This window comes from Perca flavescens, chromosome 1, assembly GCF_004354835.1.
Source record: "Perca flavescens isolate YP-PL-M2 chromosome 1, PFLA_1.0, whole genome shotgun sequence".
In the NCBI taxonomy this organism is placed as follows: Eukaryota; Metazoa; Chordata; class Actinopteri; order Perciformes; family Percidae; genus Perca; species Perca flavescens.
Genome location: NC_041331.1, coordinates 30,354,121 through 30,369,629, shown reverse-complemented (window position 1 = coordinate 30,369,629; position 15,509 = coordinate 30,354,121). Strand labels below are relative to the sequence as shown.

The 15,509-nt window shown below is 40.6% G+C and overlaps 2 protein-coding genes across 2 annotated transcripts; one reads left to right on the top strand and one right to left on the bottom strand.

Annotated features, from left to right (window-relative positions):
* Positions 1-580: 580 nt before the first annotated feature.
* On the top strand, positions 581-4,363 carry nudt19 (nudix (nucleoside diphosphate linked moiety X)-type motif 19). The gene is made up of 3 exons (XM_028585177.1): positions 581-1,524; positions 2,136-2,343; positions 3,064-4,363. The coding sequence occupies exons 1-3, from the start codon at positions 733-735 to the stop codon at positions 3,279-3,281; spliced, it is 1,218 nt and encodes a 405-aa protein (XP_028440978.1). The 5' UTR covers positions 581-732; the 3' UTR covers positions 3,282-4,363.
* A 5,675-nt stretch (positions 4,364-10,038) lies between these two features.
* Positions 10,039-10,779, bottom strand: LOC114553503 (regulator of G-protein signaling 9-binding protein). The gene has a single exon (XM_028574742.1). It carries the CDS (start codon positions 10,777-10,779, stop codon positions 10,039-10,041), a length of 741 nt encoding a protein of 246 aa, XP_028430543.1.
* Between the last annotated feature and the right edge of the window lie 4,730 nt (positions 10,780-15,509).

Genomic DNA, 15,509 nt, shown 5'->3' with positions numbered 1-15,509 from the left:
GGAGAGCTTTTTTCACCATATTAGATTCACACCAGTGTAAAGATTGTCTTGTAGACCACTTGTTACATCAAAGCAGTTTGGAGAGGAACGAAGTGATACTTTGATACAAAAAATACATACTCTGTTAAATGGAATGTGTTTTTTGTTTGTTAATGAACCACTATAGAAAATGGAACACTTTAATTTTAGATCTAAGGTTTATCAAACTTGAGCCATGTTATAATGTAGCACAGTTGTGTGTTTTTTTGTGTGGGCAAGTATGTTGTACAGGTACTTTGCAAAAGAAAAGAAAAAAAATGTACATCATAAATTCAGAAGTTTTATTGTCAGTATCTTTTTTGTTAACTCAATAGCTACTGGGATTTGTGGGCTTTCAGATTCATTCAGCATGTGCAAAATATAATAATTATTCGATTTTAATATATTGAGGAAACATAATCAAATCCATCAGTTCCATAAAATACACAGAGAATGACAGATATTAATTTGAGAAGTTATTGCCTTTGGGGGGCACCTGTATGTTTGCCATGGACTGTTATATATACAGTCTATGATGTTTGCGTCTCTGTAGGTCATCCAGCCTGCAGGTGGGGATAGCAGCTCTTGTCCTCCCCTAATCACGTCACTTCAAAGAAATATCGCGAGGCAGCAGGCTGAGTAACCACTTGCAAAACACATCCATGTTTCAAGAGCGTTTAGCTAAAATTAAGAAAACACGCTGGTAGTTTTAGGATGAATACCAATTTGAAGCACTGGAAGGAGGCGGCCACCCTTATTTTAGCCGCAGGCCACAGGCTCGGTGCAGACTGTTTATCGGCGAGGACACCGCCGCCAGCCGCCCCGGGCTCCCCGCTGGACAGCAGCTACGGACGGTCACACCTGCCGCACAAGTCCTGCTTCGATTACGACGTTTTGCTGCTTAAGCGAAGCAGTAAAAGTGGATTCATGCCTAATGCGTATGTGTTTCCCGGCGGCATGGTGGACTCTTCGGACTTTTCGAGCGAATGGCTGGACATTTTTAAATCGTTCAGGACATTTCCTAATTTTGGTTTGAGAAGTGTCACCCAGCCGGTGGAGACTAGACCTCCGATGTTCGCCACAGACCGACTGAAACTGGGCTCTCCCATCCCGGGAGAGGTCGCCTTCCGGATCTGCGCCTTGAGGGAGACGTTTGAGGAGTCCGGTGTGCTCCTGGTCGTGTCTAAAGTGGAAGAGAAAAGTTTGTTGAAAAGCATAGAGGACAGGCGTGCCACTGACCAAGTACCACACAACAATGTAAGCGATCTGTGTGGTAGTGAACTCACCAAGTGGAGGGCTCTGGTGAACCAGAACCCCTCCAACTTCATCAGGATGTGCAGAGAGTTGGAGGTGTTGCCCAACATCTGGGCTTTACATGAGTGGGGCAACTGGCTGACTCCCACAGGCCGATACGGTATGACGAGGTTTGACACAGCTTTCTTCATCTGCTGCCTGCAGGAGATCCCCCACACACTTCATGATGAGAAGGAAATAGTGCGCTATCAGGTGATACATAAATCAAGTAAATGTAGGCTATAGAACACATCAAATGTTGACCAAAGTGATTTATAGGGAAATAAATAAAATGATGTCATCAGAGCTAAAACAATGAATTGATAAATCAATCAACAGAAAATTAATCGCAGCCATTCTGATGATCAACCAAATAGTCAGTAATTTTCTTCTAGCAAAAATGCCCATAGTTTGTCCACCATGGAGCACTTAAAAGTAGACTTTTTTTTCAACAGTCTATTAGACGTGTTTCAGTATCTATCACAATAAAAGAGAAAATTGAAGGCGTCCGTTAACAAAATTACTTGTTTATGTTATGTGTTGTTGTTTTTTTTTAAATTACTGTCAGTCTATATATCTTATTATCTTTATCAGCAAACTCCCAAATATTGTTGTCAGTATCTGCTTCAAAGATCCAGTATCTTTACAGAATGTCTTTGGGACGGTTGGTCAAAACAAGTAATGTGAAATTGTGCCAGGCACCTTTCATTGACTATGAAAGCAAGTACAAGACTGTGTACATAACTTAACAGAGTGTGTGTGTGTGTGTGTGTGTGTGTGTGTGTGTGTGTGTGTGTGTGTGTGTGTGTGTGTGTGTGTGTCAGTGGTCCACACCCTCAGAGGTCCTCCAGAGCTACCAGGCACGGGAGTTGTGGATTGCCCCTCCACAGTTCTACGAGCTCAGCCGCATGTGCCGCCTCCCTTTGCTATATGACCTCCACAACTTCTCCAGCCAGCGTGCCACAGAGGGCTGCGAACAGTGGCTGCCTGTTGTTTCCCTAAAAGATGAACACTACATATCACTACTGCCAGGTGCTGATTGTCTATCGCGTCTAAGTTACACCCAAACCAACACTGAAGCATGCCAAATGAATGTTTCATTTCACAAGTAAATTGTGTCTTTAGTTCAGCTTTATAATATGATGAATGAATGTGAAAGTGATATTCTATAGTGAGAATTGATATTATTCCTCTGTGCCATTAGACTCCATTGTGGTCCAAAAACTATGAAATACACACCAGTGAGCCACACTGTTGACACATTATTATTTAATAAACATGGGCACTGTAGTGTATTTTGAGTCACACCCACATACATCCATCCTGAAGCCGTAAATACTATCACTCCAAATCTGTTGCTGAAAATATTCTCCAACAAATGTACTCCTGTTCAAGTAATGTTTGCTAAAAACTACAGTGCCCAATACCACAGTAAATATATATAGACTGATGTATTGTTGGTTTTGGGCTTTGTTTGTTAAAAGTAAAATATACAATATCATCAACCTCATTTTTTTAAGAATTGGCCATAATAAAAAACAAACCGGATCGGTAGTTTAGCAGTAGTGGCAGGACTCTAACGGCTGCTGTTGCTATTATTTAGCTGTTCTACTGTTATCATCGTCTTGCTTATGAGGATAATGTTAGTGATGAAACAGTACTGTGAATGCTTATGATAGATTGACCATTTGTTTTTGTTTCCCATCTCTGTCTGCTATTTTCTCTTTCTCTTGGGCTCTCCACTCTTTCCAGGTGACAAACGCTACCCGTTGGACACTTCAGGAGAGGCTGAGGTGGGTGCGAGCGCAGACCCTCAGCTGGAGGATCCTCAGGACAATTCTGCACTGCACCGCATAGTGATCGTAGATCCCTCCACTATAACTCTACAGATCACCATCACACCCAAGTACAAACATCTGCTCCCTGTTGTAGAGCAAACGTTCCCACTTGACTCAAAAAGTCAGCTTTGACTTGCCCTACCTGCTGGACAAGCCCAAAAACTCCTCTGTGCACATGTTATGAAGCAATACAAGTTTACTACTCTGATAATATCAGATGGCAAACTGGTTAGTTAAGCTTGCTAATGTTATTATGAATTTGATTAATTCAGAAGACGTATTTGTACCACAGACTCCTATCTCATTACTGTCTGCTAACCATTGCTTTTTTTGTGGAAGAGTTTTTACTCCGATAGAGGAGGTTAAGTAAAAGTGAATGGTGCAACACAGTTATAAGCTGTGTCTCCGTCCCCTCAAAGGTCAGCGCTGTCTCAAGACAGCTTGCTGCTGTTTAACAGAGCAAATTTGCCTGTCAAAGTTCACCAAGGTTGAACTCTATGTGGAACATTCTCGTGGATTCATTTTGCCTCCTCGTGCCGATCCTCTGACCACGGCGATCCCACTGGAATTCATTTTGCTGCAAAATGTTACTGTTTTGTCATCCTGGCGTGTCCAGGCCTTAAAGCTGTGACATTGTGACACATGTACCAATACCAGGACTCATCTAAACGGAATTCCGCCATCATTAATTTTACCCATGCTTTTCCTACTGTGACATGTCAAAATGTATTCAGTGGAAAAGGCTTATTGTGTCCTTGTCAATGACAAACAAGACCTTTTTTCTTTGGGGAATACTCCTGGTCTTAAACAGACTGTATTAATGACTCCATGTCCATGTTATGTCACAATCCTTGCCATCAGACCTAGAGAGATTTTAAATTAATTTTGTTTGAGTTATTGGGATCTCCATTAGCTTGGGCCATAGCCACAGCTATTCTTCTGGGAATCCGTACAGAGATCTGTCCCTCCAGAGTTTTGTTCAATCACTGGAGTTAATTTCTTCTGAAATGTGCAGATTACAACAAATATGACATTTACATATGATATTATTTATCTGTACTGCAGGGCTTCACCTTTGGGTGTCTTACCTGCTCACAGCAGTGTCCCTCATGGCAAATTGATAACTCATAGGAAATAATCTGTCGAATGGATTGTTCCCTGTGGTTGCCATTTATGAATTTATTTATTAAACGGATCAATGTATTCATTATTAATTTGATCTTTTAACTGATGCTGTCTCACACTGCTTTTAGGTGATTTGTGCTGATGATGGTGTGTGATGCACATGTGGGCACATAGTGAGTGAGCTGAATAAAACAGAATAATAAGTCTAATGCTAATGCACATCTACTATCGCAATGCCTGCTCTAAAAGGCAATTTATATCAAGTATCTGTGTAACAACAATATGGCCATAAGTCCTCATCTTTTTGGCCCAGAAACATGAAGTGCACATTACATGTGACAGACCAGTGGGCTGTGAGAGAGGAATAGATGGAAAGATCTATATATAGAGTGTTTAAATGTTTTGATTTTGGATTTGTCTAGGGCTCTATATCAACAAAAAAATATGTATCATAATGTTGCTTGTTTTATCCAGCAAGCGTACCCTTAAGGGAATAGTTCAATACCTATCCATAGTCAGTGTTTTCCAGATGGAGATCAGCAAGTCCCCAGTTTGTAGAAGTAAGCAATGTACTGATGTTGACTTGGGCAGCACAGGCAGCAGCAAAAAGTATCCACCTTTAATGCTTTAAAGTGTTAGTTTTGATTCACTAAAGTCGCACGATAACACAAACAAACTAACCGATCGAGGTAGCAACTCTCGTGTTCTGCGAGGTGAAATTACTGTTTTTTCCTCAAATGAGTCTGGTGGCTTTGACAAAGGCAAAGGATATAATGGCTTCAGTTCCCTGTTGGAAAGGGCTGCCTGGCAGCAAGGTAAAGTGGTGGAAAATGTTCTAAATATAGCAACACTTAAACCGATATTGATTTCTTTTTTTGGTGGGCCTTTTTTTAGGTGTCTAAAATATGTTTAGTTGCTGCCCTCGTCAACAGCATCACATTGCTCATCTTCCTTGTCGGTACTCCCGCCTGCTTCTCCAAACTGGGGCCATGCAGACTGCAATCTACCAAGTACTTCATACAACCCTACTTCAAAATATCCAAACTATTCCTTTAAGTCACGCTGACGTGATGGGAATATTTTCTTCTAGAATGATTAGACACACTACAACAGGTCAGCACGGCTCAATCAGATTTTTTTTTAGTCTTTTTTTTGGGCACATTTCATCTGTCAGCGTGGCGGTGGGGATGCTGGGATTTGGTCCCATGTTCAGCTCTGTCCTCACACTACATCTCCTGCTAAGAGTGCTGTGTGTGCGTAGGATGGTGGTGGCAAAAAGGGGGCGAGTTGAAATAACACTACTCAACCTTCTGTACTGTTTGCGGTGGAGAGTCCGTTGAGGGTTTCTATGGCAACCCACAGCCTTGGAAACCAACCATCTTCATCCAGATGAGGTGATGATGCAGGGGTCTGTCTGCCAAGTGTGTAGCTCGCCTCTCAGTCTGCTTATACTATACATAATATATTTATATACAGACAGAGTGTATGTATGTATGTGTGTATATATATATATATTTGTTTCCAAGCGACGGAGTGAATAAATGGCTCTGTCATGCATAAGTTTAAATAAAATGCCTCCAAACGACTGTAGAGAAAGTCGATTTATTCACCTGTAAAGAGCCATTTTATATCTAATGAAGCATGTACTCTAAAACTTTGATGCTGTGGCTATTTTCAGAAGCAGCTTGCGTAACAAAGATTGCAAAGTCATTTCAGCATGCATGAAAACAGTCTCAAAGTTGCATAAAAGTAGACTTACTTGAAACATGAGGGACGAATTTTGAAAGTGCAGCGTTTCAGGAGGCTTTCTCTACCCTACTATTTGAATCCCCTCCCTTTCTCCCCCATGTTTAATTAATCACCTTTATATTTTTAGGACTCCGGATGACAGTGTACGTCTGTCGTGAGTTTCAAAGATGTTCATGACACACTGTTAGCAGAGCTTAGTGCCTCCATCAGCTGACAACAAGGATCAACAAGATGTCAGAAAGCCTTGTGTTAATTGGGTGTGAGCATATAGCAATCCACTGATTTTCATGCATCAAAGTCGGCCAAAAATGCTCTGCCCACTGTGGTATTAGTGTTTTAAGAAGTTGAGTTGTGTTGCATTACAGCTTTTTTATATTCCATTAATGTTTCTCCACAGGTTTCTAACCTCGAGAGGCTAAGCAGAGACGAGACAGCCTGCAATAAGAGATAAAACAAAAAAAGGCTTTTTAAAGTAGTCTGCTGAATGTCCCAAATGATTGCTATCTTAGATTTTTTAATATAAGAAAAATGTAATCTTGTTCCATTACTCCCACAAGGAGTCAGGCCTCTGAAGAGGAGAGTAGCTTTAATTAAATTTGATCCTTTGAGATTATTACATACTTCCAACGCTGGCAACTAAGGCTGAATGGTCTTTAAATGCCAGGGGTCTATTTACCTTGTACAATTATCAGAGAAACCCCTCAGGAATGGGGGAGGAGATCATTAAAGTCATTTCAGAGCTCATTGTGCAACCGTTGAACTGCGAGCAATTATATCAGACTTTTCATTAGAATTCACATTGGAGCATGTGAATAAGTACAAATTACTGAAGTTGTCCATCACCTGTACTATGGATGATGAATAGACATTGATTTATTTATCCTGAGGTGACTCTTGTTTTTCAGCCTGAAAGCACCACTGGTAAGTGACAAACTAGCTGATGTCAAAGGATCCTTGTGAATTTGTAACAGAGGAGAGAAACAGAATGCTTTGATACTGTGGACTAACCCTTCTCTTTAATAGTAGTTGTTAGTAGCACTTTACATCCTTTTTATGTACTGCCTATTTATTTAATCTTACTGTTCCATTTTTACCTGAAAAGATTCTGATACAATATATCCTCTGCTTTTTAATTCAGCCCCCGCCTCGTAAACAGTGATGCACCCTGTGGGTTTTCCGTAAATTTCCGTACAATAATGTGCCATAAACTATATAATTTACCAAAAACTTGGAGTTGTTATAGTTTTTGTTTTGCTTTCAATTGTGGATTAATCATTCCATTTTTGAAAAATCTACTTAAAACTGTTTTTGCAAAACCTTAGACCCACAGAGAGATTTGTTTCAAATAAATAACTATAACAGTTTGGAGGAAGAAATGAAGTGTTGAACTTTGAACATCCACAGTTATTTTGACTCAATATTATTACATTTTTAAGATTTTAGAGAAAAGGAGAGAAAACAAAATGTATCTGCCTAGTGAGATTGCATCTTTTTAATTAAACCTTTCGAAAATTCTAATAAAGTAAGGGAAACATGATCTTCCATATAAGAGCATTATATCATTTCCTATTCTTGTTTCTCATTAGATAAAATCCTAGCTAAATAGCAAACGCTGTTCGACTCATGTTGTGTAACTAACATCTCTCTGCTTGGGTTTTCCTCAGCTATCAACCCAGTCTTTGCTGTTAGACACCATGTGATTAAGATTTCTGACTTGAAACTATTTCTGAGCTGACATCAAACTACCCCCCCCCCCTCCCCCTCCTTAACTAACAGTCGCAGATAAAGGCTTTGGCACTGGAAGCCATCCTCTCTCAGTTCACCTTGGACCTTCAAAGTCTCTTATAACTAAAACCATTAGGGACTTAAAGAATCTGTTTTAGTCTCCTTTCCTTTTTAAATAGAACACTATTTTAAAACCAGCGTGGTTACGTCTAAGATACTAATCCTCTGCTTAAAATAAATCTGTACATCTGATGTAGCCTATGCGTGTCAAACTTTGCAGTCATTACAAACTGGCCATATAACTCAAAACAAATGTTCCATTTGATATGACTTGTGAAACACCTGGGAGCTATATTTCTTCAAACTGCACGTTTCTCAAATGTGTGTTTCAAAATTTTATTATAATAAATATACTTATGTATGTACATTATCTGACACAGCAGTCTGTACGTACAAACCCTCTGTTCACATGTTGCAATGTATACATTCAACACTGTTTGCAAGAAAACCCTGAAAAGGAACATGAACAGGCTTACAGTGAATGGGTGCATTATTTTCTCTCAGGTCCCCAAGGCTCTCATGGAGAACGTTGTGATTTGATGCAATTACTACCAGTAGGCTACGATGCAGGCCTACTACAATATACAGATTGTATGGTGTATTAAAACTGTGCTCGTGGAACAGTGCATATTTGATCACACCTAACAGGAATACTGGCTCTATTAGTTGCCATAAACTTAACCCCACTTCTCTGATGCCCCATGCTCCTTTGAACACGACTTTGCTGGATTGAATTCATAAATGTAAAGCATCAATCAGCAGAACATCAAGGGGAATACTTAACAGTAGGCTACATTTACGCTTGATCTTTTCCACTAATCCACTTGGATTACGTGTTGTTGGTTGGCCTGTCATCCTGATGGCCAGACACTGTCACGTAATTTCATGACTTTTTTTTTTTTTTTCCTCTTCCAAAAATAGGCTACACGACCCCTTGGCCCCTTTAAAAAAATATAGCATACTTAACCTCAAACTGTGCTCGACGTCCATTCTATTGTTCTACATTGTAGGCTATCTAGTGCAACTCCTCAACTCCACCGAATACATTCACAAATCCGAGAAAGATGAATAACTTCACATGTCCCCAATTTTGTCATCTCAAAAAAAAAAAAAAAAAAAAAAACTCTTTCTCTCTGTTGTGGAGCTGCGGGCTCTTGTAACCACGGTGGCACGCCCGTGGGTGATTTTGTATCCTCAATATGTCCTGAGTAAAGAAAAAAATGCCCCGAAGAATCCTATAAGGAGAAAGTTTCGAAAAAGAACCAAATATAGCCTATTCATACGCCTATTCATTCTTTTTCTCATGTTAATAGGGTAAAACGTTTAACCTTTAGATATCACAATGAAAATTACTGAGTTGATTATTTACATCAAGACAAACAAAAAATGTATTACAAGTTTTTTGAAATTGTTTGTTAACATGGGCAAACGGTGCATAATCTAATTATGTATGTGCTAATTTGCATAAATACCACAACAGATCTAAACATTGGGTATAGCCAGATGAAAATGTCTTGTTGACATCTTACAGTACAAGACTTAATGGTAAGGCCTGAATGGAACCCATTTAGGCTACCCATGAGCATTAATACATAGAGGAAGAAGTACTTCAAACCAGCCTTTATTAATTATTATTGCAGAGATGGGGTTTGGGACTGGGTCCGTTGGACTGTTTCTGAGGGATGAGACTGAGGGAAGAACAGGAGACAAGGGTAAGGAGAATGCAGAAGACAAAAGGTAGGTCCTGTTCCCTATCTCTGCAATAATAATTAATAAAGCCTGGTTTAAAGTACTTCTTCCTGTCTCTATGTTTTAATGCTAAACGGGTTCCATTCAGACCTTAACATTAAGTCTTGTACTGTAAGATGTCAACAAGATTCAACAAGACATTTTCACCTGGCTGTACCCAATGTTTAGATCTGTTGTGGTATTTATGCAAATTAGCACATATGTAATTAGATTATGCACTCATGTTAACAAACAATTTCAAAAATCTTGTAATACATTTTTTGTTTGTCTTGATGTAAATAATAAACGCAGTAATTTTCATGGTGATATCTAAAGTTTACAATTTGTACCCTATTCACTTGAGCTTCTCGGTTGTTTTTTTTCCTTAGCTATTCAGGACATATTGAGGATACAAAATCAGTTGAGTTTGCTTCTGTTGCCATTTGTTCAAGGTTGACCCCCATTTTGGCTTAAAATGACTGGACTATGTTGGTTATAGACATCAGGACATGTTGATGACCAAATATCCTAGAACCACAGCCACCGTAACGATTACTAAGAATATAACCACAGCGCAGATCGACGCGAAGCCAGTGTCCCTGCTGCCGCCTCCTTCCTCTTCTTTGGGCTCCTCTTCGCAGATGGAGATCACACCCACGGAGGAATTCCCCACACTCATGTTGGACTTGAGCTCCGCGCCTGCTTCCTGCTTCGCCTCGACGGCCCACGGCGCCACCTGCACCTTCATCTCCATCTCCTCCATCATCTGGCTCACCTGGGAGATCTCGCACTGCAGGTCCCGGAGGTCCGCCGTGTCGATGTTGCTGTCCGCCTCGTACTTCATGTTCTGCACGCTCATGGCCCGGGCCGCCACCGTGGTGGTGCTGCCGGTCATCCCCGTCTGGATCAGGTGTCTCGTCGGCACCTTGAGGGGGAAATCCTGCCCTATCTCCAGGGACCGTTTCATGTCGACCTCCAAGAGCTCCATGCTGCTCGAGAACAGCACCCATAGGCGCTCGTACTCGGCCCGGTCCTCTTTGCTGATGCTCTTGTCTTTGAGCAGAGAGGTCAGTTTAGTCCTGTTGGCGACGGCCAGCTCCTGGGCCTTTTTGCGGGTCCTCTTCAGCTCCTCCCGCAGGTTCTGCGAGTCCGAGGTGCTTCCCAGGGCGATGACCAAATGCCTGTAGCAAGCGGTCACTTTGTTCAAAGCGTCCAGCATTGTTTTGCACTCATCTTTCCCCATGGCTGATTTAAAAAATATATATATACTCGCCAAAAATATGAAATAATAAACCAAAGAAGGCTGAAAGAGAAATGGCGAGCTGTTAGTGACTGTGCTGCATCCACTGTCCTTAGCTTAGTTTCAACAGGAGCACACCCCCAGCTCTACAAATCCCTTCAACGCACTAGTCAGAGCAAATTCCTCTCTATCCATGCTCCTTCCTGTCCAAGCAGGCACAGAGAGCGGCTTAGATATTAATGCGTCTGTAAATGGCTTTAGGCTATACCTTTGCGCTTCCCCACTCGAGATCAGACAGCGCCAGAGCACCTCTCCTGCTGGGCGGATGCAGAAGGGATGTGAAACCATCCAAGCTCTCGTTTCGGGAGACTGAGATCCAGATTCAGCTACAGGTGTCACAACATCCGCTTTAAACTGCCGTTTGTAGAGAGAACACGTCGCCGTTCTCGTCAGCGGCTTAAAAATAAAGTCCTTTAGTTTTCAGAGATGATGCGCGGCTGGGGAAATGGAGATCTTCACTGAGAGTTAAAGATAGAAAAAAGCTTCAAAGCGTCCATAACGGGGAGCCAAAGGAGCCATTGTGTTCAGGTTTTGGTTTGTTTATCTGTATGGGGAGCTGTCCGCTTCAGCACCCTGTCGATGATGTTTAAATGCCAGTAAGCGCCTTCTGAGGTCACATGTGCGCACTAAACAGAGCCATCCAGGCAGGGAAACAAAGCAGCTGCGCTCTCATTGGTTTGGTCACATCGGCGTCTGGTTTAAATGCGTCCTGCCATTGGCTGCTTTGTCCCTGATGTGGGCAGTGCGGGGATGTCTATAAGCTAAGATGTCAAGTCACAAAGCTCTAACCTATCTGCCACTATCTGCCATTTGTCATCAGGATCCCTATGTATGCGTTGTCTGCTTAATTTCTGAAGACAAGTTACGCAATTGCTGGAGACTGATATGATGTTCAGCATTTTTCATGTTTATCTTTTCATTTAAAAACAGTAGGCCTACTGTAAATGCAAATGCGTTCACACTTTTCCAGGTTGATCATTTGAATCACCCTATAGGCTACCTGAAGGTATTACATTTATAGTAATGTAGTAGATAATGGATAATAACCTGTGTGAGATGTAGGCTATGAATAACAACCCACATATTCTATTCTGCTTGCATGTCTTACAGTCAATTAGGCAAAAGTGGCCCAAATCACATTTTTTTTGGGGTGGTCAAGTGACCAGGTCAGACTTCTTCAGAAGTAGTGTGAACACTCAAATCCATTGTTGGATTGTCCAGATCAGATTTTTTTCAAATCAGATTTAGACCCAGGTCTGATTTTTTTTCAATGCAGCCACAGTGTGAACAACCAAGGTGGATTTTTTACGTAAATCTACTTCGACATTTGTCACAATTATGCGCCAACAGGAGTTAGCCTAAATTGAGTGTCCTGCCGTAACAATCTTGAGGAGAGGCGCTGACAGAGATAATCAAAAGTTGCCCTCGACATCCGAAGGATTTGAATGAACTGCGTCTTTGTGAAGCTATTCACAACACAGTCCCACCACTCCCGGCTTTCGTCTCTGCATCCACACAGACCTCTGTAGTGAATTTGCAGCCATAACCCCGCAAAAGGCCAAAATAGCCAACTTGGCTCTCTTTCTCTTCATTCTTCTCCTCTTCAGCACCTGCTCATTCATGTTACGGCTGCCATTACACAAACATTTTGAAATAAAGCGAAAATGCTTACTTTCTCCATAACCTCCCTAACTTTAGTGCAACAGCGTGCTGCGTCTGATGTCATTGTTATTTTTCTTTTGCGCATGCAGGTCAGTTGGAAACGCAAACAGTTCACACTGGAATCTGATATAGGCCACATTTTAAAAGGTAATGTGAACAGCCAAACAAAAAATCGGATCTGAGCAAAAAAAATCCAAATTAAGCATTAAGACTTGCGGTGTGAACGTAGCCTTAGACACAGACCTGTCTGCACACAGTTTCTGACAGAAGGATGCCAGTTGATGCACACAGCGTTGGTTGGATAATGTGTTGTTTACCTACTTGGCTCCTCCTGTGTTGAGAGGTGAGATGCAGATAAGGCTGTGCGGTGTTTGCCTGGTTTGCTCTTTTTGCATTATTGAGGCGGATGGGGCCTAATGATCCATTGATTGCCGTGTAAAGCTAATGGACTGAGAAACTGCGGGAGAGAATTATTGTTTACTTTATTGTGTATTTATTTTATCTATTCGATTTATTCCTAGTTAGATTTATTTTTGCTCACATTAGTTTCACTCACTCGTTTAAAAGTAATGCATATCCCTCAAATTTGATGCATTATTGTGAATGCATTAACATCTTTAACCCCCTATTTCATGATAAGACCAATTCAATGATGCTATATGTGCCTCTGCTCTATTTGTACTGTAAACTGTGCTGTTAGATAGGCTATATTTGATCTGCTGGTAGCTAAGCCTGTGATGTCTGACTAATAACAAATATCTTGGCTGAGTCAGATGTCTTGTTAAAATCTTGGCAAATGGATCTTCTTTCCTTTGAATATGTTTCCATGGCAACCTCTCACCTCTTGGCAAGCACCCTTCAGTCATTTTTCCTCACGGTATTCAATTTCTGCTAGCGCTGTTTCTCATGTTGCAGTTTAGCTGTCAGATTAATGCTGACGGATTTCAAAATGATATGATTTAAATTTCATGGATCTATCTAACTTTTTTTTTTAAATCGTTGATGTTATGTAGTCTGTTGTATTTCCTCATTAAAAACCTTTTAATTTCTTTACAAGAAAGGTACATTGCAGAGTCCTTGAATCTGATTTTCTCAGCTCACAAAACAAAACAGCAGCAAATTCAATCCAATCCTGAATTAACAAATTCAGAAACACAGTCAAAGTCCATGTTGACAACTACAATCCCAAGAATTTATATCTGTTCAATCTCTTCTTGTTATAGTGTTAACCTTTAAGTGGAACTGTTGACAGCATTGTAGGATTACATTTTAAAATTGGCCGTGGTGTGTCTGTCTGTTTGTCTGTTTGTTTGTTTGCTTGTCTGTCTGTCTGTCTGTCTGTCTGTCTGTCTGTCTGTCTGTCTGTCTGTCTGTCTGTCTATGTTCATATAATAAGGTTTCTGATAAGTTGGACTGGTAGATTGAAGTGTTAGGATGAGTCAGATACGCTGTGGTGCTCAGAATGAACACATTTTGAAAAGCTCAATGTGATTTCCTGTGCAGTGGCTCTCTGTGGTTTGCTGTAACACAGAGAGGAGTAACAAGATAGAGAGGAGCTCCAGATGTTAATGTTGTTTTACACAGATGAATGCATTACACTGACTTGTGAAAAGACAAATAAATCTTAAAAAAAATCTTTTTGTTTGTTTTATGAAACACAAAGTAAGCAAAGACAAAGGCAATATTAATCATGTATTCATGACTAAACTATACTATTGGGCAACTATTTGTTGTCATAATAACGAAGTTAGCATTATTTTAGAGTGCATAGCAACCGAAATATCAGTTGAAAACATTGTGATTGTACTGTTACACCTTTCGTGCTGAATATGGATGGATCTAATAGATGATTAAAGAACGCAGATGTATACAGTACATATGTAAATGTCAAATTAAGGCCATGGTAACAGTCCACACTGTTGGGTGACATGGCAGCAGATGTGATTGCCATTTGACATGAGTCTGCTGCAGAAATCCATCTCTTCCACTGATATTTGAAAGTATAGGGCTAGATGTGTTTGTGTCTACTAGTGTCACATTTGAAAGTGGTGTTTTTGTTTACATGTGAGCCCCAGCTCACAGAGCAGATCTGGCCATTAACCTTCAACCCTGCGGATGCCAATTGTGTCAAAATATGTTTTTCATAAAAAGGTTATTCAAAGTAGGCTATGTGACACCTCTGACATGACAAATGACAGCGAACTGTCCTGAAATAAAAAATATATGGCATGATTGGCTGAGATGTGTCGTGTCAATACCATATGCCAGGAAACTATGTAAACTATGCTATAAAATGATCTACAAATGCTATAATCCAGATTAGCGGGTTCCTAAAGGGCCTGGGATTAGCAATAAAAATGCCCTCTAATGTATCTTTTAATGGAGGCTGTCTCTCATGCATTTTCATCATATGGAATCAATGGTTTAGGCAGAAAATGGAGCATGCTGGCACACAATTCGTGTGAGATAATGGTCAAAAGAGGACAGACGTAAAGATGTTTGCCCTCAAAGTGCCATAATGCATAAACAAACACATTAGATAACTCTTGAATAACCTCTGTCAGCTCTCTTGATAATCCCAGTAAAAAGCTCCTGCACTGACTGCCCTTTCATCTGCCCTTTCTAGAGAAAGGCCCACACAAACTTTTGGCTGCAGTCACCTTAAGTGCTTTCTACTAAATGTCTGAACACAGTTGTATCCGTTTTGGTTATTTAATTAAACGTTTATCGGATTTGTCTTAATCTAACGTGTGTCTTTTGGTGTGGTAAAAAAAACTGTAACACCCGAAGTAAACCTATAAACTCAGGGGACAACAAATTAACTCCTTATAGAAAGGCCTCAGTCAGTGAAGTAATGTAATGTCTTGCTGTGAGGCAGTAGTAACCACTAACCACTGAGCCACTGTGTGGTCAAAATATCATCTTCTAAAATCCTGTAAAACATTGCTCTTTTGACTTTTCCAGGTTTGACATATATTACTTAGCGATGCCCACATCTGAGATAAGTGTCT